The sequence below is a fragment of the Sebastes umbrosus genome, chromosome 13, assembly GCF_015220745.1.
Source record: "Sebastes umbrosus isolate fSebUmb1 chromosome 13, fSebUmb1.pri, whole genome shotgun sequence".
NCBI classification, from domain to species: domain Eukaryota; kingdom Metazoa; phylum Chordata; class Actinopteri; order Perciformes; family Sebastidae; genus Sebastes; species Sebastes umbrosus.
The window spans coordinates 6,448,255-6,472,433 of record NC_051281.1 but is presented as its reverse complement, the minus strand read 5'-3'; the positions used below and the strand labels follow the sequence as shown (position 1 = coordinate 6,472,433).

At 40.5% G+C, this 24,179-nt stretch overlaps 2 protein-coding genes across 6 annotated transcripts in view; one reads left to right on the top strand and one right to left on the bottom strand.

Moving 5' to 3' along the window:
* The window catches only part of LOC119500226 (ras-associated and pleckstrin homology domains-containing protein 1-like), a 68,694-nt gene extending 58,508 nt beyond the window's left edge, over positions 1 to 10,186 (top strand). For 3 of the 5 annotated variants that reach the window (XM_037789858.1, XM_037789857.1, XM_037789854.1), the window contains 8 exons: positions 2,286 to 2,407; positions 2,533 to 2,598; positions 3,910 to 4,053; positions 4,174 to 4,284; positions 4,681 to 4,779; positions 5,274 to 5,394; positions 5,696 to 5,826; positions 6,856 to 10,186. In XM_037789858.1, coding sequence (XP_037645786.1) covers positions 2,286 to 2,407; positions 2,533 to 2,598; positions 3,910 to 4,053; positions 4,174 to 4,284; positions 4,681 to 4,779; positions 5,274 to 5,394; positions 5,696 to 5,826; positions 6,856 to 9,207 — 3,146 coding nt within the window. In that variant the 3' untranslated portion in view covers positions 9,208 to 10,186. The remainder of the gene's footprint in view (positions 1 to 2,285; positions 2,408 to 2,532; positions 2,599 to 3,909; positions 4,054 to 4,173; positions 4,285 to 4,680; positions 4,780 to 5,273; positions 5,395 to 5,695; positions 5,827 to 6,855) is intronic. The other 2 variants (XM_037789856.1, XM_037789855.1) reach the window with 1 other exon arrangement.
* Positions 10,187 to 16,025: 5,839 nt separating this feature from the next.
* Positions 16,026 to 24,035, bottom strand: LOC119500218 (acetylcholinesterase collagenic tail peptide-like). Its single transcript, XM_037789843.1, has 15 exons — positions 22,286 to 24,035; positions 21,143 to 21,229; positions 20,896 to 21,014; positions 20,663 to 20,704; positions 20,455 to 20,481; positions 20,241 to 20,312; positions 19,468 to 19,533; positions 19,241 to 19,267; positions 19,089 to 19,133; positions 18,952 to 18,987; positions 18,767 to 18,847; positions 17,767 to 17,863; positions 17,298 to 17,407; positions 16,701 to 16,820; positions 16,026 to 16,499 (listed from the first exon to the last, which is right to left on the bottom strand). The coding sequence occupies exons 2-15, from the start codon at positions 21,216 to 21,218 to the stop codon at positions 16,482 to 16,484; spliced, it is 936 nt and encodes a 311-aa protein (XP_037645771.1). The 5' UTR covers positions 21,219 to 21,229; positions 22,286 to 24,035; the 3' UTR covers positions 16,026 to 16,481.
* Positions 24,036 to 24,179: the final 144 nt, after the last annotated feature.

Below are 24,179 nucleotides of genomic sequence, written 5' to 3'. Positions count from 1 at the left end.
CACACACACACACACAGTCTTTATGTAGGTCTGGTGCAATGATGCGTGTGATCTAACCTACATCTTCAGGGCTTCTGCTTAACAGCCAGTCAGCGTCGTTATGAAAGAGAGAGAGAAGGTGAAGTGTAGCTTGTTCTATCATGTTTAGTCAAACCTAAACCTTTCCTTATTTACACAAATCTACTCCGCCAAAAAAAAAAAACTGGTCTGAGGGTTAGGATTTGACCTTAGGAAGATTTGAATTGGCCCTTGTGTTCATTAAGGGAATAACCCTTTGACACATACAAACATACACACCAGCACCACCCGCACCACCCGCACCACCAGCACCCTGCTGAGAGCCCTTAGGCAAGACACTGACTTCCTGTCAGATCATAACCTCTGACCTCTCACTGCTTCCCTGCAGGAAATAACAGAGTGGCACATAATAATCATGATTATAAGAAGAAATATTGACATTAGTAGTAGTAGTAGTAGTAGTAGTAGTAGTAGTAGTAGTAGTAGTAGTAGTAGTTGTCATAGTAGAAGTAGAAGCAGCAGTATTTGCTGTTATAATAGTAGTATATAGTATAGAGCAACACATTGATCAATGACATTCACAAAACATTTTTATAAGGCACTCAAATTAACAATCTTATCGATATTTCTACTTAGTGCTGCTCATCTGCTTTGAAGCGCAAGATTATTACTTATTATATTATCACTTAATGCATTGATTTTGCACAAGATACTGTCTTTTGGGGCATTCAAACTATGAAAGACACAACACAAATTGTTGTTGGTATGCGAAACCAACCAACTAGGTCACATAAACAAGAACATTCACATTGTCAGCTGCAAACTAACAAACATAATCAACATAATCAGTCATCAACAATCAATCAAATAATTTTTTTGACTAACCAATTAATTGAGTAATTGTTTAACAACTTGCTGAAGGATTAAAAAGTCCAAGATCATATAATGTGATGCATCTGTAATTACTATCACACTTCCAAAATCTTGACTACAGTATTATAGTAGTTGGACATAATAATTACTATATAAAGCAAGTGATGCTGTAAAGCTATGCTACGAAATCTGTTAAAAATGATATGCTACTTTGGATTGGTAGTAAACATGTATAAATGCTGAGGTGCATCAAGGTGTATATTTCAGAATGAGTTCTGTCACAGTGAAACTACGTTATACTAAAACGGGTACTGATTACACATCTGGCCCCAAATAAAAAAGGTACTTTTTGTTAGTGAGGTCGACACAGTTGTGCACACATTCAATGTGGGTCACAGCTGACATGGTTTTGTCCATTTCAATCCTCAGAGGAAAACATCTGAGTAGCAGCTGGGGTGCGAAACACAGCGTTCAAAAGAGGGCAGCAGATTGCCACTAGCCATGTTTCCTCTGTAGAGCAGTGAGGAGAGCACGGTTATGATCAGTGGGGAAGGTTCCTGCAGTAACAGTCTAAATTTTACAGTTTTCACATTCCCAAACAAATTGTTTAAAATCACAAAAAATAAAAAAAACTGTACCACAAGAACAGTGAGAGTCAACACAAAGCACTGCAGTAAGACACATCTGACTAGCTTCATATTCTTCAGAAGTTAGAGGATAAACTTTGAAGGAATTTAGGATTTTTGATGAATTCACCAACTGCGGTGCTTCGTTTCTGTTGCTGTGTCTGGAGTCTCCATAGCAACTGCTAATGGCATGCATGGGTACTGTTGTATTTATTGCCAGACATCTCATCAAACTGAGAGGAAAAACTGAATTTTTCTGGGGAAAAAATGAAACATCTCTCACTGACGGCCACAACATAACCCAGTAATATCATCCAGGAGACTTCCATGTTTATGTGTTCAGGAACTTTGCGGTTTTTATTAGAAATTGCGGTTGTCATTAAAGTAGTCATTATAGTTAGAAGTATACTGGCCACATCTGCTAATTTCTTCTAATGAAATTTCAAATTTAGAGAGGTCCATGCACAATAAAAGATCAGGGAAATGTTCTTAAATCCAAAACTTTAAAAGGCCAAAAACTCATATTTGTATATATTTGTATAAGTCTGTGTTTTATGCCAACATCTTTATATTTTACAGTATATTGAGTTTTCTCCATTTTATTCTTGTTAGGATTAAAAATAAACAGGGTTTAGACCCCCTTGTGAACACAACAAGGCCGATGAATGACAGCAATGTCTATATCCAAAGTGAAAATAACATGCTGTATTTTCTGATTCGTATTGCTTTTACCGAAATTAACTAAAATATGTCATTCACTGTGTGTAGAGCGGATCTTCGAGGATCATGAGAACCTGGTGGAGAACCTGTTGAACTGGACCAGAGACAGCCAGAACCGCCTGATGTTCATTGAACGTGTCGAGAAGTATGCTCTGTTCAAAAACCCCCAGGTGAGATCCATGCACACACACATAAACACGTAGGGGGGGTTAACAAACGGCAACTGTTTAATCAAATAATGCAGATGTTTTTTAATATTGCTAACCAGTGGTCTGTCTATCTATCTATACTGCAGAACTATTTGTTGGGGCGGAAGGAGACGTGTGAGATGACTGAAAGAAACAAAGAGGCTCTGTTAGAGGTTAGTTTGTTTTCTCCTCTTGCACACAGCTGCTTCCTCAAATGCATCTTCACCCAGAAATCCTCTGGACAGCTTCCACCTCACAGTCTTCAGAATGGCAGCCAGTGTTGATATTCGAGAAATGGAGGTCCGAAGCATGCACCCACCATTTCAGTAACAATCTGATACTTTCACATTGAGCTAGCACACCAATTATAGCGATACTGGAGTGCCCATTTAATTATGTTTCGGTATTCTTATGCCTCCGCGCTGGCAGCAATGGCCAGAGGCATTCGTTTTCGGGTTGTCCATATGTACGTACATACCATTCTCGTGAACACCATATCTCAGGAACATCTGCAGGGAATTTCTTCAAATTTGGCACAAACATCCACTTGGACTCAAAAATCAACCGATTAGATTTTGGTGGTCAAAGGTCACTGTGACCTCACATAATAGTGTTTAGCCATAACTCGAGAATTCATATGCTAATTATGACAATTTCACAGTAATGTCTAACAGGATAGAATGATGAAGAGATGACATTTTGGACAGATATGGATGTAAACTGAAACTTGACTGGTTGGCGGAGGCATACATCCACAAGGCGGTTATTCTAGTTCAACCTGGACCCTTTTTTTCCATGTTTTTGTGTCTAAGTGGATAATGGGGAAAAACATTGTTGAAATATGTCCAGTAGTGAGCGAGAACGCTGCAGACCATCCTATCGGGCAATTCCTCACAGTCAATGTACATCCATTAAAATTGCTTGTTTTTCCACTGACGGGTTCAGATTGTTATTATAAGTGTCTGACAACATTATGGAAAGGACCCTACAGAGAAATATTACGATCTTCTTTACCTTTTGCTTGATCCGGTCTGTTTGTTATTGTGTCCAACCAAGTCTCGCTCAAAGAGAAGTCGCCTTCTGAAATCTTACAAGAGGGTTAGGCCTCATCCACATTGTCGAGATCAGCTAAATATTCAGCCATGACATTGAAAATATTTTAGATGACATTAGGCTACGCTTTCTGTACTCCAACACATCAAACTCCTCCCGGCACTCCTCTCGCCACTCATGCTTCCACTGTTGTCTTCCTGCAACAATTCACATCTCATAAGATTTCAGAACGAGACTTCTCCTTGAGCAGGACTTGGTTAGACACAATAATAAGTTTCCCTTTAAGTAACATCCTTACATACAATATTTGGCCATGCATTACATATCACTATCATGTTCACCTGCTGTGAACACTGATACATTCTTTAGTTTAACACTGTACACTGAAACATGCAATGACAAGTGTGTGTGTGTGTGTTTCTGTGTGTCAGGAGTGTTTCGGCGGCAGCTCCGTGTCCGTCCCCGAGATGGAGGGACCGTTGTGGCTGAAAGAGGACGGGAAGAAGTCGTGGAAGAAACGCTACTTTCTGCTGAGGGCTTCTGGCATCTACTATGTTCCCAAGGGAAAGGCCAAGGTGTGTGTAATGACAAGAAGCTGAGAAGGCAATAAGGAGAAAACTACAGTATTTTGTTTAACAGTAATAATTTTTTTATTTTAAAACTGAAAATCTACTTGAAATTGTGTGTTTGTGTAGGCATCCAGAGACCTGGTGTGTTTTCTCCAGTTGGACCACGTTAATGTCTACCACGGCCAGGACTACAAGAGCAAGTACAAGGCTCCTACTGACTACTGCATGGTGCTGAAGGTACATTCACACACAAATACATACACAGCACTGTAGTCTCCCAACACCACCTAGTGGTGCGACAGAGTAACGACACCTATTTCAAAGAAAAGACGGATACTATAACAATAAATGGAACAATAGTATTTTTGTTTAATGTATTTATACTGCAGTGGTTTGATTTTAATTTTAGACAATACATACAATGGAGTGTTTGTTGCAGCAACATTAAGAGGAGGTGTAGTAATAGTACTAGTAGGAATCCCAAAAGTAGTAGTAATAACACTAATAGTAAACAAAGTATCATGTAGGGCAGAGGCCCGTACTACGAAGCAGGATTTTGGTAGGTAGCTTCAGGTTTAACCTTGGGATTTCAGTCCTACGACGGTGGTTCACTTTCTTACCCTCTTCTTGTAGCACCCTCAGATCCAGAAGAAGTCTCAGTACATCAAGTACCTCTGCTGCGATGATATCAGAACCCTCCAACAATGGATCAACAGTATTCGAATCGCCAAGGTAAAAACTTTTCCTGTCGTAAAACATAAAATGATGCTGCCCGTATCATATGCTAATATGGTAAATGGAGAGGTAATTTATATAGCGCTTTTTTAGTGTTTATACCACTTAAAGCACTTTACAACATATGACATCATACATTGATGACAGATTGTAATCTAATCATTCACACACACTCACACATCGATGGCACAGCCTTCGGGAACAATTTGGGGTTCAGTATTGTCCACACTTCAACATACGGACTGGAGGAGCCGGGGATCGAACCACTGATCTTCCGATTAGTGGACGACTCACTCCAACTCCTGAGCCACAGCCACCCTGTAAAACGAAACCGTGTTATTTATACTGTAACAGTCTCCATGCTGCACTATGTTTAATGTGATGAACATGCAGTACATCAAATTGAACTGCTTCCTTCAATGCAGTTAATGTGTTTGTTGTAGTTGCATATCTGTCAATACCTGTTGTCTGTCTATCTGTCGGTCTATCAGTACGGGAAGCAGCTGTACATCAACTTCCAGGAGGCAATGCGGAGAACGGAGGCGGCCTACGATTGGTCATCCCTCTCTTCTTCCTCCATCAAGTCGGGATCCAGCTCCTCCAGCCTTCCAGGTATGTATGTCTGTGTGATTTGGTTGACATCATTATCAAGTTCAACAGCCAAATGTTAGATATTTTTTACAGGTTATACAATATTATTATTAGGGCTATCAAAGTTAAGGCGATAATAACACGTTAACGCAAATTAATATATTGCATTAATGTCAGGATATAGTGACAGTTTTGTAAAAACTACTTTTTGTCATATTTTCTCAGACTTACTGACTGCAGCTTTAATATTCATTATTAAATAAGATAAAATTACCATAAAAAAGTTCAACAAAACTTACTTTTGCATGTGTCCACACCCCAGAGTCCCAGTCCAACCACTCCAGCCAATCGGACAGTGGCGTATCAGAGATGACATCATCAGGCCACACCCGCTCCCAGAGTGTCGTCAGCTCCATCTTCTCCGACGCCTGGAGGAGAGGAACGCAAGGAGAGGTGTGAACGCACACAAACACACAAACACACTCCTGTCCTGTCATTGTCCTGTTTATTTGTGGACTACATTCCCATATTCCCCCTCTGCTTCCCTGCCAGTGGTCAAAGGTGAAGGGTCGTATTCCAGTTCCTCTTTGTGCAGGAGGAGGAGGGAGTGGAGGTTAGACAGGAAGTGATGTAACAGGCATGTTAACAGTTTGACTGCAGCCTTTAAAACACTAAGATGTTTGTGTTGATGCTTTGAAGTGACCCGTCTGTGAACCAGTTTGCATCTGTCTTATCGCACTACTTTAACTAGAAGTGCACTCGGAGAGCGCAGACCTCCGCCAAGGCAGGTTTCATGTAGGTCGCTACCCCAAGTCCAAAAAGGCAGATAACCAGGTTCCCATTAATTTTATGATGGAAATTTAGTTTCCATCAGTTACGTTTTGGCCAAATCAGTACGTACTACTAGTATAGTATGTGGTTTCGAATACAGCCCAAGTGATTTTGTTCCAGACAACACAGGTTTAAAACCATCCTCAACCTTGCAGCTAAGCTAATAACAGAAACAGCCCCCCCGAGTTTAGGATCAGTTCAGAATATGTTTGACAACATTTAAATCAATTAAGCGTTCAGTTAAGAAAATGATAGATTGACTGACCTTAGTCGATCCACAGTATCTCCTTCAGTTTCCTCGTGGCTGAGGATGAAAAAAAAACAAAGCTCTAATAAATATAAAGTCCATCCACAGGGTGATTATTGTAAGACAGCAGATGGGTGAGAAGGTTTTGTGTTCTGACTATAATTGACCTTATCCGATGTGCTTGGAGTTTCAATAGCTGTGTGTTCTCAGACTGCACTGGTTTGCTGTTTGATTAGTTGCATCTTGTCTTGGATTGTTTGGTTTCAGAAACATGACAATGGTAGAGTTGTGTGTTACATGTTGTAAAATGTGTTTCTCTGCCTCCCTCTCAACACCCCCCATCTCTTGTATCTTCACCTCATTTCCCTCCCGCTATGCCCCCTCCTCTCCATTTCTCTCTCCAGATGATGAGGATTGACCCTATCAGTAGGCCCATCCCCGTCCAGATCCTCTCCCCCCAGCCCCTGACCTCATCCGCTCGGACCAGCTACACCGACGACCTCGTCCAATCTGAGGATTCCTCTCCGTCACCGCCCTCTCCGCCTCCGCCGCCTCCTCCCCCCATCGCAACTGTGACCCATCAGCAATCAACTACCCCCTCATACATAAAGTACAGCACGCTGGCTCGTCTGCAGGGCCAGAACCAGTCCAGGACACAGCAGGCAGGAGCCGCCCCACTTTCCCTTCCAATCCAGTCTACCAAATCCAACTACAATACCCTCCCAGCTGCTTACAGCACCTCCCCTCCACTACCGCCATCTCCTCCCCCTCCTCCTCCACCCACGACGCCTGCCCCTGGCTCAGCCATGGCCGCGCTGAAATTTGGTCCATCAAGCCCCTGTGCTCTCCCACCGCCACCCCCGCTGGAGGAGGATGTGCAGGAGCCCTCCTATCTCCCGCCTCCTCCACCGGAGAGCCTGGAGGCCAATGGGTTACCTCTGCCTCCCCTTCCAGACCCCATTCTCGACTCCTCTCACCTCTCCAACAGTGGCCTCCAGCAGTTCCTGTCTCACAAGTTTCCTCACATGGTGTACGACTTCACGTGTGAGGATATGTGTGAGGATAATTCTCCTCCTCCTCCACCTGTGGCTGAGCTTTCTCCTCCAACATCCCTGCAAATTCTCCGGCCTACGTCCCCCAATGCGCCCCCTCCGGCGCCTCCCAAAACCTTCACTGGTGGTTTTCCCCCTCAAACTGCTCGCAAACCCTCGGGTCCTTCTTCCCTCCCGATTGCCCTCTCTCCCGTGTCACCAACACAGCCCTTTGGCAGCCACGGGCCAGTCAAAAAGCAGCAGAGTTTCTCAACAGGACATTCCCCAAATCAGCCACCTCCCACTCTGCCAAAGCAGCACAGCCTCTCCTCCAAAAACCTCAGCCTCTCTCCCTCCTCTTCCTCTTCTGCCGTCTCCATCGCGGCCGCTACCTCCTCTTTGGTCAAACAGATTGTCAATCAGTTCCCAGGAAACTCTGCCCCTTCCTCTCTGCCCGCCTCCAACTCCATGGAAGGATCTAAGTTCAGTGCTCCTCAGTCTCCTCCAGCGGTAAAGGCCAAACCAAAGTGGCAGCCAGGAGGCGTTGTGGCTCCACAGTCCCCAGAGTTCCCCCCACCTCCTCCTGATAGCTCCCTGGGAGATTTTCCTCCTTCTTCATCCTCTTCCAAGACGGGCTCCCCCATAAAGAAGTCGCCTTCCACCTCGTCCACAGGATCCAACAAGCGGGGGCCTCCACCAGCCCCACAGAGAGCCTCCTCCATCCGGTGTGGCTCATCAGCCGAGACCCAGGATGAGAGGCCAAAGAAGGTGGAGAGCCTGGTCAACAAATTTGGCCAAACTCCTCAAACGGGAACCTCATCCAGCTCCTCGTCAGCGACTGGGTCTCCTTCAAAAGATTCCTCCGCGCTTCCTGCTCCGCTTCCTAAGCCGGGGAAGCTGAACTTGGCGAACCTCCCGCTGGCACTCCAGGGGCTGCAAACAGGCCAGCACCATCAGCCCACTGAGTTCCCATCCCCTCTTCCCCCACCTCCCCCCTCCCAGCCTGCTCACATCGACTCATCACCCGACTACTTCCCGCCTCCCCCCAGTGACTTTGAGCTTTTCCCTCCTCCTCCCCACCCGTCAGAGTTCCATCACCCCCCGAAGGTCGCCGTGGTGAACCCGCAGCCTCAGATGCAGCCACCTCAACAGTCAGCACCCTCCTCCTTGTCGTCGTCGTCATGGAAACAAGGTTCACTGAAAAAGGGGGCAGTCCTTCCCCCAACGCTGAACCGGCGGACCAGCAACACGACCCAGTATGACAATACAATGCCCCTCTCGCCGCCTCCTCTGTCTCAGACCCCACCTCCCTCCCTGTCCTTATATTCCTCTTCTCCATCTCCCATCCCCCCCACCTCCCCAAAATCACCTGGACCGAGCTCCCTGGCACTAAAGCCCCACTTCCTGGAAGACCTCAACCGTACCCTTAAGAGGAAGTCGGTGTCTCGCCATGGCTCACTCACGTCCTCCCACCTCATGTCCTCCTCTAAGATGGAGCCCGTGGGCACCATGGACGACATGGCGCTCCTACCGCCTCCTCCCCCTGAGCTCCTCCTGCAGCAGCAGCAGGGTATGCGAGGACACTCCCAAACTTTGTCTCGCCACCACACGCACTCCCACTCCACCAAACATGCCAACATCTCAGGCTATGCAACGCTGCGGCGAGGCCCACCTCCCGCTCCTCCAAAACGGGACCAAAGCACCAAACTGACCAGTGACTGGTAGGGACACTAGGTGGAGCCTAAAAAACTGACTATTTAGGTCTCATGCAGAGAAGAAAAAATCAATGTCTGTCTTGACTTGTCCGTCTCTCCTCATCCTAAACCATCCACCCCTTGGATTCCGAGCAAGTAGCAAGCCGTCTTTCCTACTCTTAATCTCAGATTATGATTGTTCCTATTATCCTCATTATTACTATCATTACCGATACATGTTTAACCCGATGACATGAGTAAAAATATATATATGTATATATATATCTGTATACAAGCAAGCCAGAAGAATCACCTATCAAGCTTTTTTCACAATGTCTGTGCAGCTTTGCATTGAAATATACAAAAGACAAGACTTGAACGACAACAGCAACAGAGACAATTTGCTGCACAATAACTGGTACTGCATGGAGCCGTGGCAATGGAAGTAACGTTACCGATGAAGGGATCAATGGAAGGAAAAAGAGATGCGAAAGTGGGATGATGTGTACAGAAATGTATGTCGTGAACTAGGGGGGGTGGGGGTTGGGGGAGCATTGCCATTTATTTCAAACTTTTTGTGTGTGTTTTTATATAAGATTATTTAATACTGGAAAGATATTATTATTATAATTATTTTAAGTTTGTAAGAAGTGTTAAAAAAAAAAGAATGAGTTTGACTGGACATGGGTCTGTATTCTCAAAATATCTGAATTACCAATCTGGTTCCACTGAGTTTATATTTGGATCATTTCATCGGATCATAGTTCTTTAAATCTAGAGATTCATGGCTGATTGGTTGGTGACTCCCACAGGATATAGAGAGGCGAGGTCCTTCCGGTGGGACCTTATTTTTGAAAAAATGTGTACGGTAGTCAATGGCGAGATACAAATAATTTTTTTATCCTGTTTGAATTGCGCCATGAATCACACATATGATGTTTGTCAATTTAAAACCCAACTTTGCATATCAAAAAAGTCGCAGTTTGTCGTAGTATCATTTAGTTTGGTGTAAAACTGCTCAGTGAACTACATCTCTCGTCTAACACAATAAACATCAACAACACTAGCTAACTTAGCTATGTTCAACGCACAGATGAAATGTTACCTGATGTGTTTTATCCAGCGACTCCTGGTCTATTTATCTGCCAGGAAGAGAAAGAACAATCAGACCCGTTGCTGGTGCAAGTACATCCCAGTATGAAACACACAGACATCGTAGCTTCAGAGAGAGAGACGTCACTTACACATCTTTTGGGTCTGTAGTCTTAATTACATATTTTCACAGACTTAAACTTCCAACAGTTTTACAACAAACTGTGACTTTCTTGAGTTGAAAAATGATGTTTTAAATAGACAAACGTGTGATTCGTGGCGCAATTCAAACAGGATAAAAAAATATATTTGTATCTCGGCGTTGACTACCGTTCATGGTCTACCGGAAGGGGCCGGACTTCGCCTCTCTGTAAGACTTCATACTTAAATGCACACTGATTGAACAAATACTTGTAAATCAGCTAGAGAATCAGTAGTAGTAAGGCTGTGCTCAGATTACAGGCGTTTTGAAATCACATTGCATCAAAGTAGGTTATTACATCAGTTGATCTCACATCTTCCCTTCCCTTTGTAAAGGTAGATGTCTTGGAAGCCATCAGGACATCACTTGCACATTTAGACCCCTGATCTCTGCCGTCTTAATAATTCATCCAGATTTAAATTTGTTAATATCAATCAGTTTTGGATTATCAGGACTGTCCCGCAGACACTCAACCAGAGCCTCCTTTAATCTGAGCTCAGCTTTAGCAAGTCAGTCAGTCAGCAACATCAAACCAACTCGGACACATTTTGATGACAGACCTGATTAAACAGACTCTATTCTTCATCAGTCAGCTTTGCAGTCAGTCCGTTAGGTAAGTCTTTGATAGCTATTAAACCACGCAGCTTAATGGGTTACAATGTCTGAAAGAAGGTCAATTTGCTAGTTAATAAATCAATCACTTGTTGTTTGTCATCTTAACGACTGGTCAGTCACTTTTCCAGTTAGTTATTCTGTGTCCACTTAAAGCATCTTAAATGATCAGAGAAGCCCAAGGGATGCCCTGGGAACAAGTGCCTGAAAAAACTAAATGCTCAAACTGCTCACAGGTGTGTGGTAACATCATACCCTCGCGCACCCTCGACTGTAACTTCTGTGATGTCAACCATTAGCTTTCTGACATTTTGAGGCCTGGAGTTTAGGTTTACGATTCACACACTGCCATCTTTGTCAAATACTGCAGCCAGAAAATCTGAATTTGGACAAAATAGTAGGAAGCCTGGGAGGAAGTAGTAGTAGTAGTAATATCAAAAAAGATATTGTGGGCAGCAAAGACCATGCCTAGAGGCCTCAGGCAATTACAGGAGTCTCCTATCAAGTTCTTTACAGTCCTAACCTTCATGAGCTCCCATATCCCGGTTCTGATTCTTTAATTCTAACTTTGGGATAATGTCCGTGTTTAGCCTCTGTTTCTGCAGTTGTGAACAATAACACTGTTTGTTGTAATTTTAAGCACCAGCCTCCTCTACTGTGCTAGGTATTTTAACAAGTGACAAACAAGAAGCCTCTTTAAATGTTTTAGCCAAATTTCAACTAGATTTTAAGTTGATGTTTTAATGTTGAAATCATGATTAATCTGCAACAAGTTTTTATAAATATTTAAGTTACGTTTATAGCAAAAAAATGTCAAGAATGCACTGGTTGCAGCATCTTAAATATTAATATTTACTGGTTTTATTTAGGGTTTTGGACTATGGTTAGGACAAATGATTTAACATATGGGAGGAAACTACTTTCTGACCTTACTGACATTAACCTTAAGTGCTCAGAAGTTCCAAACACTTAAACGAAGAAAAGGAAGAGCGCTTTTGTGTCAGGAGGCAGCTGTAAGCACCCTAAAAGCAGTGGCACCACTTAGAGAAAGATGCATTATGGATACACCCTGAATCACTTTGGGGATTAGCTATCTAGTGAGTCAGTACATAATGTCAGACAGGTAGGATCCCTGTTTTAGCAACATGTTTGAAAAAAATGTCGTCTGTTAGTCAGCAAATAGTCACAATAGTATGTTTCATTGGGGCAGCTACATCAGATTAGATATCCAGTTGAATAACCCAGTCAGTTAAATAGTTAGCTAGTCTGCTGCTCCATCCAAGGATCCTTCTACACTCCTACTGTTACAGAAACTTTCATTTTAAAGAAAAAAACTGTGTCCAGATCAGCTGATTAAGGCTTTCTAAATACAATTTCTGGTCATAGGTTTTTTAGATTTTATGTGCAGCTGAACTTAGGTCTGTTTTTACCTTCCTGTTTTTTTTTTTTTTATCTCCGCTGCAGTAGATTAAAATTATTTGCATGACATGTCACCACCAGTGCAACAGCACAGATGCCAAATATTTGATATTACTACTCCAGTTTTGATTTTTAATGTGCAATCGTTTGTTTTTGAAGTATTTGAATGTATAATTATTATGGTTAAAAAACTATTTCAATTAATTTTAACATCAAATCTGTTTTGTGATATTGTTGGAGGGGAGAATTCGCCCGAGAGTAGTACTTCCTATGCCCACTGCCCTGCAGGAAAATTATCACTTGGCCTACATCATGGTGTATTTCAGTGACAAACCCAAGAACAACATACAGTTTAAAACTGATCAATGTCTTGAAATGTCTTGCTCAAGGACACCCAGCAGAGCTTATGGCTGCTATTGGTGTCAAACCTGCTGTTGCATTTAAAATAAATGAGAAATGAGTCAAACCGAAGTGCAGCTTCTAGAGTTTTTACACAGGTCTAATTTGATCGTTCCAGGCCTGGAAATTTGGGCATTGAAAAGTGCGGAGGTCAAGTATCTCGGGGTCTTGTTCACGAGTGAGGTTAAAATGGAGCGGGAGATGGACAGGCGGTTCGGTGCGGCGTCTGCAGTTATGCGTGCGCCGTACCGGAACGTCGTGGTGAAGAGGGAGCTGAGCTGAAAGGAAAAGCTCTCGATTGACCAGTCCATCTACGTTCCAACCCTAACCGATGGTCACGGGTAGTGACCGAAAGAATGAGATCGCGGACACAAGCGGCCGAAATGAGTTTCCTTCATAGGTTTGCTGGGCTCAGCCTTAACGCCTCGGGGTCCCCCAGGAAGAGCTGGAAAACGTTGCTGGGAATAGGGACGTCTGGAATTCCCTGCTAAGCATGCTGCCCCCGCGACCCGGCCCCGGATAAGCGGGAGAAAATGGATGGATGAAAGTGTGGAACCTTGAAGGCGCCATATGAAGCAGAGGGTTACATGTTACAAAGGTCAGTCAGACTTATTGTGTCGTTCTATCTTATTGTATCATTCAAAGACTTGTGTGAGGCACCGAAAATAAAACAAAGATAATTTATGAGCCGAACAGGAACTTTGGGGTGGGACCAGCAGGAAAAAACCTCATAGTATAGTATGTCGAAAAATTTCATGAAAAAAGTCATAATATACTATGTGGTCAAATTTCACCAAAAAAAAAAATCATTGTACAGTATATCGAAAAACGTTATGAAAAAAAAAGTCAGTATAGTATGTCGAAATGTTTTTTGAAAAAAAGTCATAGTATAGTACAGGGGTCAGCAACCTGAGGCTCCGGAGCCACATGCGGCTCTTTTTTTTTCGCTATAATATGACTTTATAAAAACTTTTGACATACTATACTATGACTTTTTTCATGAGATTCATTGACATGCCATACTATGACTTTTCTAATGAAATTTGACATACTATACTATGACTTTTCTGATAAAATGTTGACATACTGTACAATGACTTTTTTTCATGAAATTTTTCGACATGCTATACTATGACTTTTTTTAATAACATTTTTGACGTTCTAAACTATGACGTTTTTTCTTAAAATTTTTTACATACTATACCATGACTTTTTTTAATAAAATTTTTCGACATGCTGTAATATGACTTTTTTTCATTAAATTTCTCAACATACTATACTATGACTTCTTTCCATTAAATATATCAACATACTATACGACTTTTTTTCATGAAATTTTTCAACATGCTATACTATGACTTTTTTTTAATAAAATGTTTCAACATGCTATACTACAACGTTTTTTGGTGACATTTGTAGACATACTGTACTATGACTTCTGATGAAAGTTTTCGAAAAATTTCATGACATAATAGTCATAGTATAGTATGTGGAAAAATTAAGTCATTGTATAGTATGTTGAAAAAAAAAAAAAAGTCAGTTTGGCATGTTAAAAAAAGGTCATTGTATAATATGTTGAAAAAATAAAAAAAAAGTCATAGTAGCCTATAGTATGTCGAAAAATTAAGTCATTGTATAATATGTTGAAAAAATAAAAAAAAAGTCATAGTTTAGTATGTTGAAAAAATAATTAAAAAAAGTCATAGTATTGTACGTTGCAATTTTTTTGAAAAGTCATAGTACAGTATGTCGACCCTGAATCACAGTCCAAAAACATGGACCCCACTCACTGTGCCACATGGCCATGGCCACACCTGACTGAAATCACTCTACAGATTAGTCTCTCTGGACTGGCTGCCCACAGCACCACTCACTGGTCACCTGGGACATGGCTCCAACAGTATAGGATGTCATAAAATAAACAAAGTAGTCCTATAGTATGTTTTAAAAAAGACATTAAGTATAGTTAAGTATAGTAATAGTGTAGTTTGTAAAAAATAAATAATTAAAAAAGTCTTAGTATAGTTTGTAAAAAAAAAGTAATTAAAAAAGTCAAAGTATAGTTTGTAAACAAAAAAATCATTAAAAACGTCATAGTATAGTTTGTAGGGGGAAAAAAAGTCATAGTAGTTTGTTAGAAAAAGTAATTAAAAAAGTCATAATATAGTTTGTTAAAAAAAGTCATTAAAAAAGTCAAAGTATAGTTTGCAGAAAAAACAAAGTAATTAAAAAAGTCATAATATAGTTTGTAAAAAAAATAGTTTAGAAAGACATGGTTTGTAAAAAAAAGTAATTAAAAAAGTAAAAGTATAGTTTGTAAAAAAAAAAGTAATTAAAAAAGTCATATAGTTTATAAAAAAAGTCATAGTATAGTTTGTATAAAAAAAGTAATTAAAAAAGTCATAATATAGTTTGTAAAAAAAAGTCATAGTATAGTTGTAACAAAAAAAAGTAATTAGAAAAGTCATACTATAGTTTGTAACAAAAAAATAATTAAAAAAGTCATCGTATAGTTTGTAAAAAAAAATGGAATGAAAAAAGTAATAGAATAGTATGTCAAAAAAGTCATAAAAAAGTCAGAGTATTGTATGTCAAGAAAAATAAAAAAAAAGACATATTATAGTGTGTAAAAAAAAGACATGGAATGTAAAAAACTAATTAAAGAAGTCATAGTATATTATGGTGTAAAATTCATAGAATAGTTTGTCAAAAAAGTCACAGTATAGTATGGAGTAGAAGCATAAAGTAGCATAAATTGGATATACTTAAATAAAGAGCAAGTACCTCATAATTGTACTTAAGTACAGTATTCAGTAAACTTAATTATATATAATTATATATATATATATATAATTATATGTATTTATGTTTATATATTACATATTGTAATTATTCTCTGGTTTCTCTCATTGTTGTTGTCAATGTGTTATTTGTGTGTGTGAAGCACTTTGTAACAGTGCGTTTTAAAAGGTGCATTATAAATAAAGCTTTACTTACTAACTTACTTTGTTTAAAGACATGTAAAATGATTCTCTATTGCATTCACACACATTATATTGAAAGAAAGATGGCGACTAAATAACACAAAACACAAAACTCAGACATCAATGTAAGAGACAGTCAATCTGATTTTTATTCATCTTTCTCTGGGAGCTGAATCACTGCAGCAGCAGCAGCATATACTGGGCAATACATTAAATAAATAATGCTTTTTAGTTTCATGAAATTAAACTATTGACAAGAGGAAAATATTACAATGGAAAAATACAGTTAATTTAAGTGTGTAATCAAAGAGGAACACTGTGGATGAGGATTGTTTAAACGTAATAATGAGCTGGAACAATACACATGCATGTTTAAATCATATAAGAGGAAATGCTGAAGTTAAAGACTCACTGAAATATGTAATTGCAATAAGTAATAATACATCTTAGAACTTTTATTTAACATGGGCAGATTCAGTGAGATCGCACTCACTAAGTTACACACATTCACATCTGGAGGCTTCCAGTACGACCACAGTCGGAGCAGCTCCACTGGAGGAGTTGGGGTTCAGGATCTTGCTGTTGAATGGAGTGGGGTCAGTGTCTGGGGTCCTCCTGGTCCAGACAGGAAGCAGCATGAAAACACAAAGAGGAATAGGTCATGAGGATAAAGAGATCTGACAACTAAACGTTCACCCTGTCCACTTGTTCATTAGTGTGATTCGTTAACCAGTTAATGGGGAGATACTTATTTATTTATATAACTTTACAACAGTATTGTGGTGATTCCATCCTGGTGTTTATAGCAGTACTTACCAGCACGTTGATCCACTGAGATTCAGAGTAGATGTACAGAGCTTTCCTGTCTGTCCTCAGCACCATCACGTTCTCCCCCCGCAGCCTCCTCATCTGTTTCTCTCCGTCTGCGATGAAGATCTGGAGAGACAGAAAGAAACCTGTTTTACACAATGAACATATGAAAATCTTTTTTTTTTTCATTCTTGTAAAGCACCGAATTAAATAATTAAACCTGCAGTGGGCAGAATGTTTGTGGCATCATTGGGCAAAAATCCCATAATAACCTTTCAGCATATTGTTACTGGTGGGTGTATGTAGGCCTACTTGAAGCAGGTGCACTGTACTTCATGCTTTAGGGAGAAAGGTTGGTCTGCTCTCTGTATATACATTTATCTCATGCACACAAATTAATAAATGGTGGCCTCAGTTTATTCATTTATTCTCTCAATGGCCACTCCCGGACTCCAAAACTAACAGCTATTTACAAAGGGGAACATTAAGCTTAAAGGGGAGATTATAACACAACATTCACTACAATATAATCAGTGGAAATAAAAATCTGTTTAAAGATCATTCAGCAGTGTGTGTGTGTGTGTGTGTGTGTGAGACACTGACCGTCTGGATTCTGTCCAACCGTCGTTTCGGGGTTTGAATCTGTGAACAGTTGCATGTGGCTGAAGGACCTCGGACTCCTGAGGCTCCCTGCAGGCCTGGTAGGACGTACACTACGACACAAGGAGGTCTCATTAACAACACAGCTGACCTGTACAACACCATCAGTACTGTATGACGACATATTCACTTAACTGCTGCTCTGAGTTTCTCCTTTTAACAGAGAACATTAATCAGAAGTGAACTAGGATGATGTCATTCTCTTACAGTGCACCTTATACATGGAGTAATCTGCAAAAGTCAAGTTAAACTAGGCGGTTCAAAGGCCTTATTTCAGATCTTGTTTTAATTGATTGCGGGTAAAGTTCCCAAGCACCACTGCATAAACCTGGGTCTTGAGTTCTGGTTGTTGTATGATGTGGAATCAGAGTCATATTTGCGGTTAATCTGTAACCTTCCTGCCGTGACGCACCTTGTCCGGGTAGTCCAGGCTCTCCAGTCCGACCAGACAGTCCTCCAGAACCAGAATGACCCCGCTGTCCTGTTAGTCCACGAGTTCCTTTCAGCCCCTGCACACAATGATTTATTTTATTCATTGAATAATTGATTGACCAAACAATCAGATGCCAACCTCTGACACCCAGCTTTGTTCTCTACATTAAAATGTTAAATAATAATAACTATAATAACAATAATAATAATCCAAACATTTTAACCATTGAAAATGTAGCACATGCATCATTTAACGAGTCTTGAATTACAGTAATAATCAAACTGCAGTATTAGAGATGCAGAGTTATAGATGACAAACTAGCAGGATCATTTTGATTAAACTGTGAGTTTACTGCTAGAAATAGGTTTATTACAGTGGACTAAAACTGAAACGAAAACGAAAATAAGCAGTGAAGAAATATTTTTAGTAAACTGAAACTAAATAAAAACTATATCCTTTAACTGAAACGATATTGCAGAGTTAAAAACTAATACAGATGAAATATAAATGAACACAAATTCATTTCAGTTTTAGTTTTTCTCAGCTTTAATATCTCACTACCGAAAGAAGGAAACAGCATGAATTTCCGTCACCTCTCGTGACGTTGAACCACAGAAACTGAACAGACTTGACCTTCCAGGAGATGGTGCTATGATGCTTCACTAAAGTAGTGCGAAGATTAAACATTAAGGCCGTTCCTACTCAGTTCTCCAACCATGTATTTTGTATGAAGCTACTTATGAGACATTACACCTGGCCCTAACAAAAACATCTAAAACTACTGTAAAACTAAATATAAAAACTAAAACTAAACCTTTCTGAAAAACTGAAACTAAACTAAATCAAAAAGTCAAAACTAAAATAAAATAAAAGCTAAACTATTATAACCTTTGCCAGAAGCAGTTGGTTCATGTCAGCCCTTTATATATATATATACTGTATATACACACATATCTATTTGTATAATGCATCCACCTACCAGGGATCCTCTGCCTCCTGGCTTTCCTCTGGTCCCTTGCTCACCCCTCCACCCTGCATCTCCCCACTGGCCCGGGTCGCCCTGGAACAGCACAGCACAGAATAGCATGCCTTACAGCTTTACTTACATTCATAACTCACTTTTATTTTTAGATTTAATGCTTAATATGTCAGCCGGTCATCTACCTTCGCTCCTGACGCTGCAGCGACGCCATGCTCACCCTGAAGAGACGCACACATCGACTGGTTCAAACTGTTTCATTCATTCCTATAATTATGTCCTATTTCTAGCAACAGCAAATGAAAGAAAAGTTTTCCCTCACCGTCTCCCCACCACGTCCTCTGTTTCCTCTCACACCTTTATCACCCTGATGGAGAGATAAAAAATAAATAAAGAAGATGAGAAATAAGTGGCAATCATAAGACAGCAGTGTTCAAAGTGTATAAAACAAACAGAAGCTTTACTGTCACTCACCCTGAATCCCTTACGTCCCTTACTGCCCTGTGAATAAACACATAAGCATTATTAGTTCTATCATTTTCCCACTACCTACTACTTTTATGTGTGCAAAAGATTAGTTCTAAATTGAACAGCAGATGAGATGGTAAATAATACTGGTAAACTTCCATAATACTGGATTTTACATGTTCTTAAAGAGGTTAAAGAGGTTTACTACATGGAAAACTACAGCTACGATGTACCTTTATCATCCCGGGAGTTCCTATGTCTCCATACAGGCCCCTCCAGCCTCTCTCACCCTTCTCTCCCTGTGGAAACAGAAACATCACAGCATGTAAAGTCTTGTTATGTTAGAATGAATTAATGTAAATACACATTGTTTTGCCACATACAATAATAATAATAATAAAACTAATCACAACGGTAGTGAAAGAGAACTGTAAATGTGGAGGACTCAAATGTGATTTGGCACGGATAGTTTATGACTTTTGAAATATACTGCACCCACTGGATCAAACTGTGATCATCCAAATAGAGGGGGAGATTTTCCTCGTAGCTCTATATTTGTGCAGTTAGTTTGTTTATTTTCTGTAATGGATGCACATTGTAAAAAGTCTTTGTGGGCCAGAGGCTGAATATGAACTGCAGCTTCGACAGTCCAGAGTGCAGCTTCTGGGAAACCTGTGATTCAAGATTAATGTGCTGCTTTCCAATGTAAAAATTCTAAAATAATGTCCCAGCTCCTGTAAAACACTTTAATCTGCCAACTAACAACTCACTTTGGTAAGACTTCAACACTATTTTTTTACAACACTAGAAAAAGGGCCGCCGATTGGATGACAGATTTAAAATTTTCAGATTCTAAGTTCAGTTTCAGTTTTCTGTCCTGAAGTTTGCAGGACTTTCTATTAACAGAGAAGGTTTTATCACATAAGTTGTCTTTTACATGCGAGAACACTGAATGTTAGAGTATGATAGCTGGTGGTTTGATGGACGTTGATGGTCGTTCTGTGACCTTTTGACCTAGCTGTCCCATGACTCCTTGCGTTCCAGGTTCTGCCTCTGGACCCGTCACACCTGGTCGGCCCTAAAACACACACAGCAGTTTGACACAGCATGACTTTTCATTTTGTTGCAGAGAAACGCTTCATGCTCACACATCCAGAAAGGTGAGGTTAAACGCATTTGTGTGTATATGTGTGTGTGTGATTATGAGTGTTATACGGTACCATGGGTCCTCTGGGTCCTCTGCAGCCCTTTAAACATAAACACTATTAAAGTGTGCTGCATAGAGCTCATAAAAAACACAGTTGTTCTGTGATAAACTGTTACAGTGCTACTACTACTTTACATTACACATACAATTAATTAAATAACACATTTTTTTGTTTTATGGTCCCAAAAAGAAGCAGAATTCATAACGGAGGTGTGTCGTACCTTTTCCCCTTTTGCTCCTGTGATGTGATCTGTTATGTCAACCTGAAGAGTTAAAGGCAAAACAGTTGTTACCATATTTTAAATGCCCCCATGTGGAGGATTTGAAAAGCTCAGACTCTGGCCAGTATCCAAAAAAGCAGTTAAGGCTGCTGAATGCTACACACAGTGGATTTAACTGAGCTGAACTTGAATGCACTCTTGATACAGCGATGTGTGTGTGTGTGTGTCGTCACCATCAGCAATGCTTTCCGTTTGACAGTAGGAAACGCAGGTGGAGGAGGTGGTGGAGGAGGGAAAAAGACTTCACATTTCGGCGCTGACCACCTGCTGCCCTCTCTGCTGGACAGAAATCCTTCACAGACAGACAGACAGACAGACATAATAAATGTCCTGTACTTGAGTAAATGTACTTAGTTACATTCCACCGCTGGTTGGATGGGATGCTGTAGTTTGATCTCAAAGTCTCATGTTTGTACTCACTGGTTGTGACCGAGGCAACAGCCGGCTGGAGGCCGCTGAGCAAGGCAGTCCATCCCAAAACCAGCTGAGTCAGCATCTCCTCTCTTCCTGCAACAACAAACAAATGTTGAAAATCTAAACAAGTTTAACGTAATGATGTAAAATACAAACTTCTTCAACGTGTTTTACTCAGATTCTTTTTTTTTCTAACATGATATTTTGTCTAAAGATCTGATCTGAGGCCTCGTTTATAAGTACGATCAATATCTTGTTGTGCTTGAGAATGTGCATTTATAATCCCTCCTGACAACACAAACAAACAAACCCTGAGTGGAAGAGAAGCAGCAGGTGGATGTAAAGCAGATGGGATTAATGCAACTATGTACTGAGGAGTTATTTCAGTCAAATGTATATAAATAGACCCCTGAAACCTTTATCTTTAATTTTAAGCTTTCTACATGCACTGCAGAACGGTCGTGTCCAGAAGGTAACCTGCATATTGCGTAATCTGATCTGAGATCTACAAAAAACTTGCAAAAACTGTTGTGAGACTCGCTGCCCCGATGACCTAGCCTAACCCTAACCATCTCGCGGGTTCCCTTCTTAACACTATCCTGCAAAACACAATTACAAGTCTCCTATTCAAGCTTTAAATCTCTTGTTCTTGTAACAACTAAGATACTGGAAATGTCTGTGGTGGGGAGAAGAAAATCTCACTAACTTCAGATGCAATTCCACTCGCTTACAGTTTGTATATTTCAGAAAACTTATGTATTCCAGAAATAAGGCAAAAAAAAAACACATTTCACTCAACTGTTATCTAAAAAGCATGAGTAGATTTTCTTTTTAAAAGCACTCATGCACACTGATTGTCATGGGATTTACAATAAGTGTCGATAGCCAAAGATAATTAACTAATTTCTGTTAATAAAATTACAAAAGCAGCCTCAGCAAGAGATGAATGAACACACTAATTAAAGATGTGGATTGCAATCAATAGGATCTTTGAAAAACTGCTTACACACTCAAAAAGATGATGGTGCATCTGAAGATTCAACTGTTTCATCAGGATAACTCTGGCACAGATGCTTCTCATAGTTCAGATATCAAGAGGACAAAATAACCTCACAGGTTCACATGTAATCTGTGTGTTGTGCATCTTACCTTGAGTGTTGCCTCCTCCTCACGGCGCTGTGTGGCAGCTCTCGTCCTGCAGCAAGAGATGTCTGTAGGAGCTGCTGCTCCTCTTCCTGGTCATCGTCCAGCCGAGCTGGAGCCCATTCTGCTACGCTTGCACGCTGAGTCCAGGCTTATCTCAATAAAGTGTGGAAATGCAACGCAGCCCCTGGCAGCGCTCTGCAGAAATAATCAGATAATTACTAACACACCGAGCCAAAGAGAAGCCGGCTTATCGGGCGGCGCTGTAGAGGATGAAACAGTGAAAGGAGTCAGTGGCACCTTCTGTCAGATTGTATTATATTATCATTACTTTTTTTCCATTTACTTTCCAGGCTTTTAGCCAAGTTACTCACAGCGACCATATAGCTTAATGTAATTCTATAAACTGAACTGTCGCTCTGATTCAGAGAGACCTCACAGTGGGGTCAACAAAAAGCTTTTATACTGTATATACTATACATACAATAATGTCTGATTGTGGCTTACCCACAAAACATTTCTAAATACTGAACAGAAACAAAAGTGTTGTGTCATTGCAGACATTTCAGTGTTTTTCTAAACCATAAATCCAACCCAGAAAAGGACACCGTTTGCCATTGTTTGTTGATTTTGAGTGTAGGCCAATTAGAAACCCAGTTACAAAATGATTTCTCCGGGAATAACAGCTCAGAGAAAATCAGGTTACTCTAATATCCTAACTCAATTATGGAAACTAGATTTCTTGTGTCTGACAAATCAAGCAGAGATCTTCTAAAATTAGACATCTCTGTACTGCAGGAAACACTGCCCAGTGAAAACACATACTTATAACACTGCAGCTTTGGAAGACTGGACTTATATAAGATAAACTTCTGGATACATTTTTACAAAGAAGATTTTGTCCCCATCAATTACATCAAAACCACTTCTCTAAATGGACAGGATTAACAGGAGTGATGACAGCCAACAACCTGCAGGGGGGGGGAATACTGGCTGAAATGCACTTAACATTTAAGTACCCATGATTTGCTCATGGACCCTTCAGCATCGTCTATTCCAGTGGTTCTCAACCAGGGGTCGGGGGACCCCCAGTGGTCCTTGAGGGAGTTCCAGGGGGTCCCAAGAAAAATAAATAGTACATTTTCACCATTTAATTAAGTATAGAAGTGAGCCCAATGTGAATAAGACACACAAGAGTGACTATTTATGATCATAGGTTTCAATTTCTCCACAGGTCCCTGAAACAAAATCTTATCAAATGACCTAATGTATATCAATTTAGGGATACATGACACAAAAAAGGTTGAGAACCACTTGTCTATTCAACAGCCACTTGTACAGCACACCTGTCAATGATCAACTCGTCTTTAAAACACATTTTTAAGTGATTTAAGTATTATATATATATTTGTATATCAATGTCCATTAAACAGATTTGCTGTTAAAGATTGCACCCAAATCAAATAAATCCAATTTTTCTAATGTATCCTTCCCGTGAACTGGCTGCCTGGGTGGTCACCGGGGTTGGAAATTAGCACCAGCCACCAGCCAAATGGTGGAAAAATATGCAAGTGGCCGCTAGATTTGCTTCACTCACCAGTCAAAAAAACAAAACGACGGTAGTCTATCGAGTGGCTGCTAGATTTAGCGGCATGTGGACAAAAAACAGTTAATTTCCAACCCTGGTGGTCACATTATGTGCAACAATCTTTGCTGCTACCTGATATATGCAAGTCAAACAAAAAAGCTTAAAAATGTAATTACACGGGCGCCTGGGTTAGCTCAGTTGGTAGAGCGGGCGTCCATGTATCAAGGCTTGGTCCTGACTGCGGCGGCCCGGGTTCGAATCCGGCCTGTGGCCCTTTCCGCATCCACTCTCTCTCTCCCCCCTTTCCAAGAC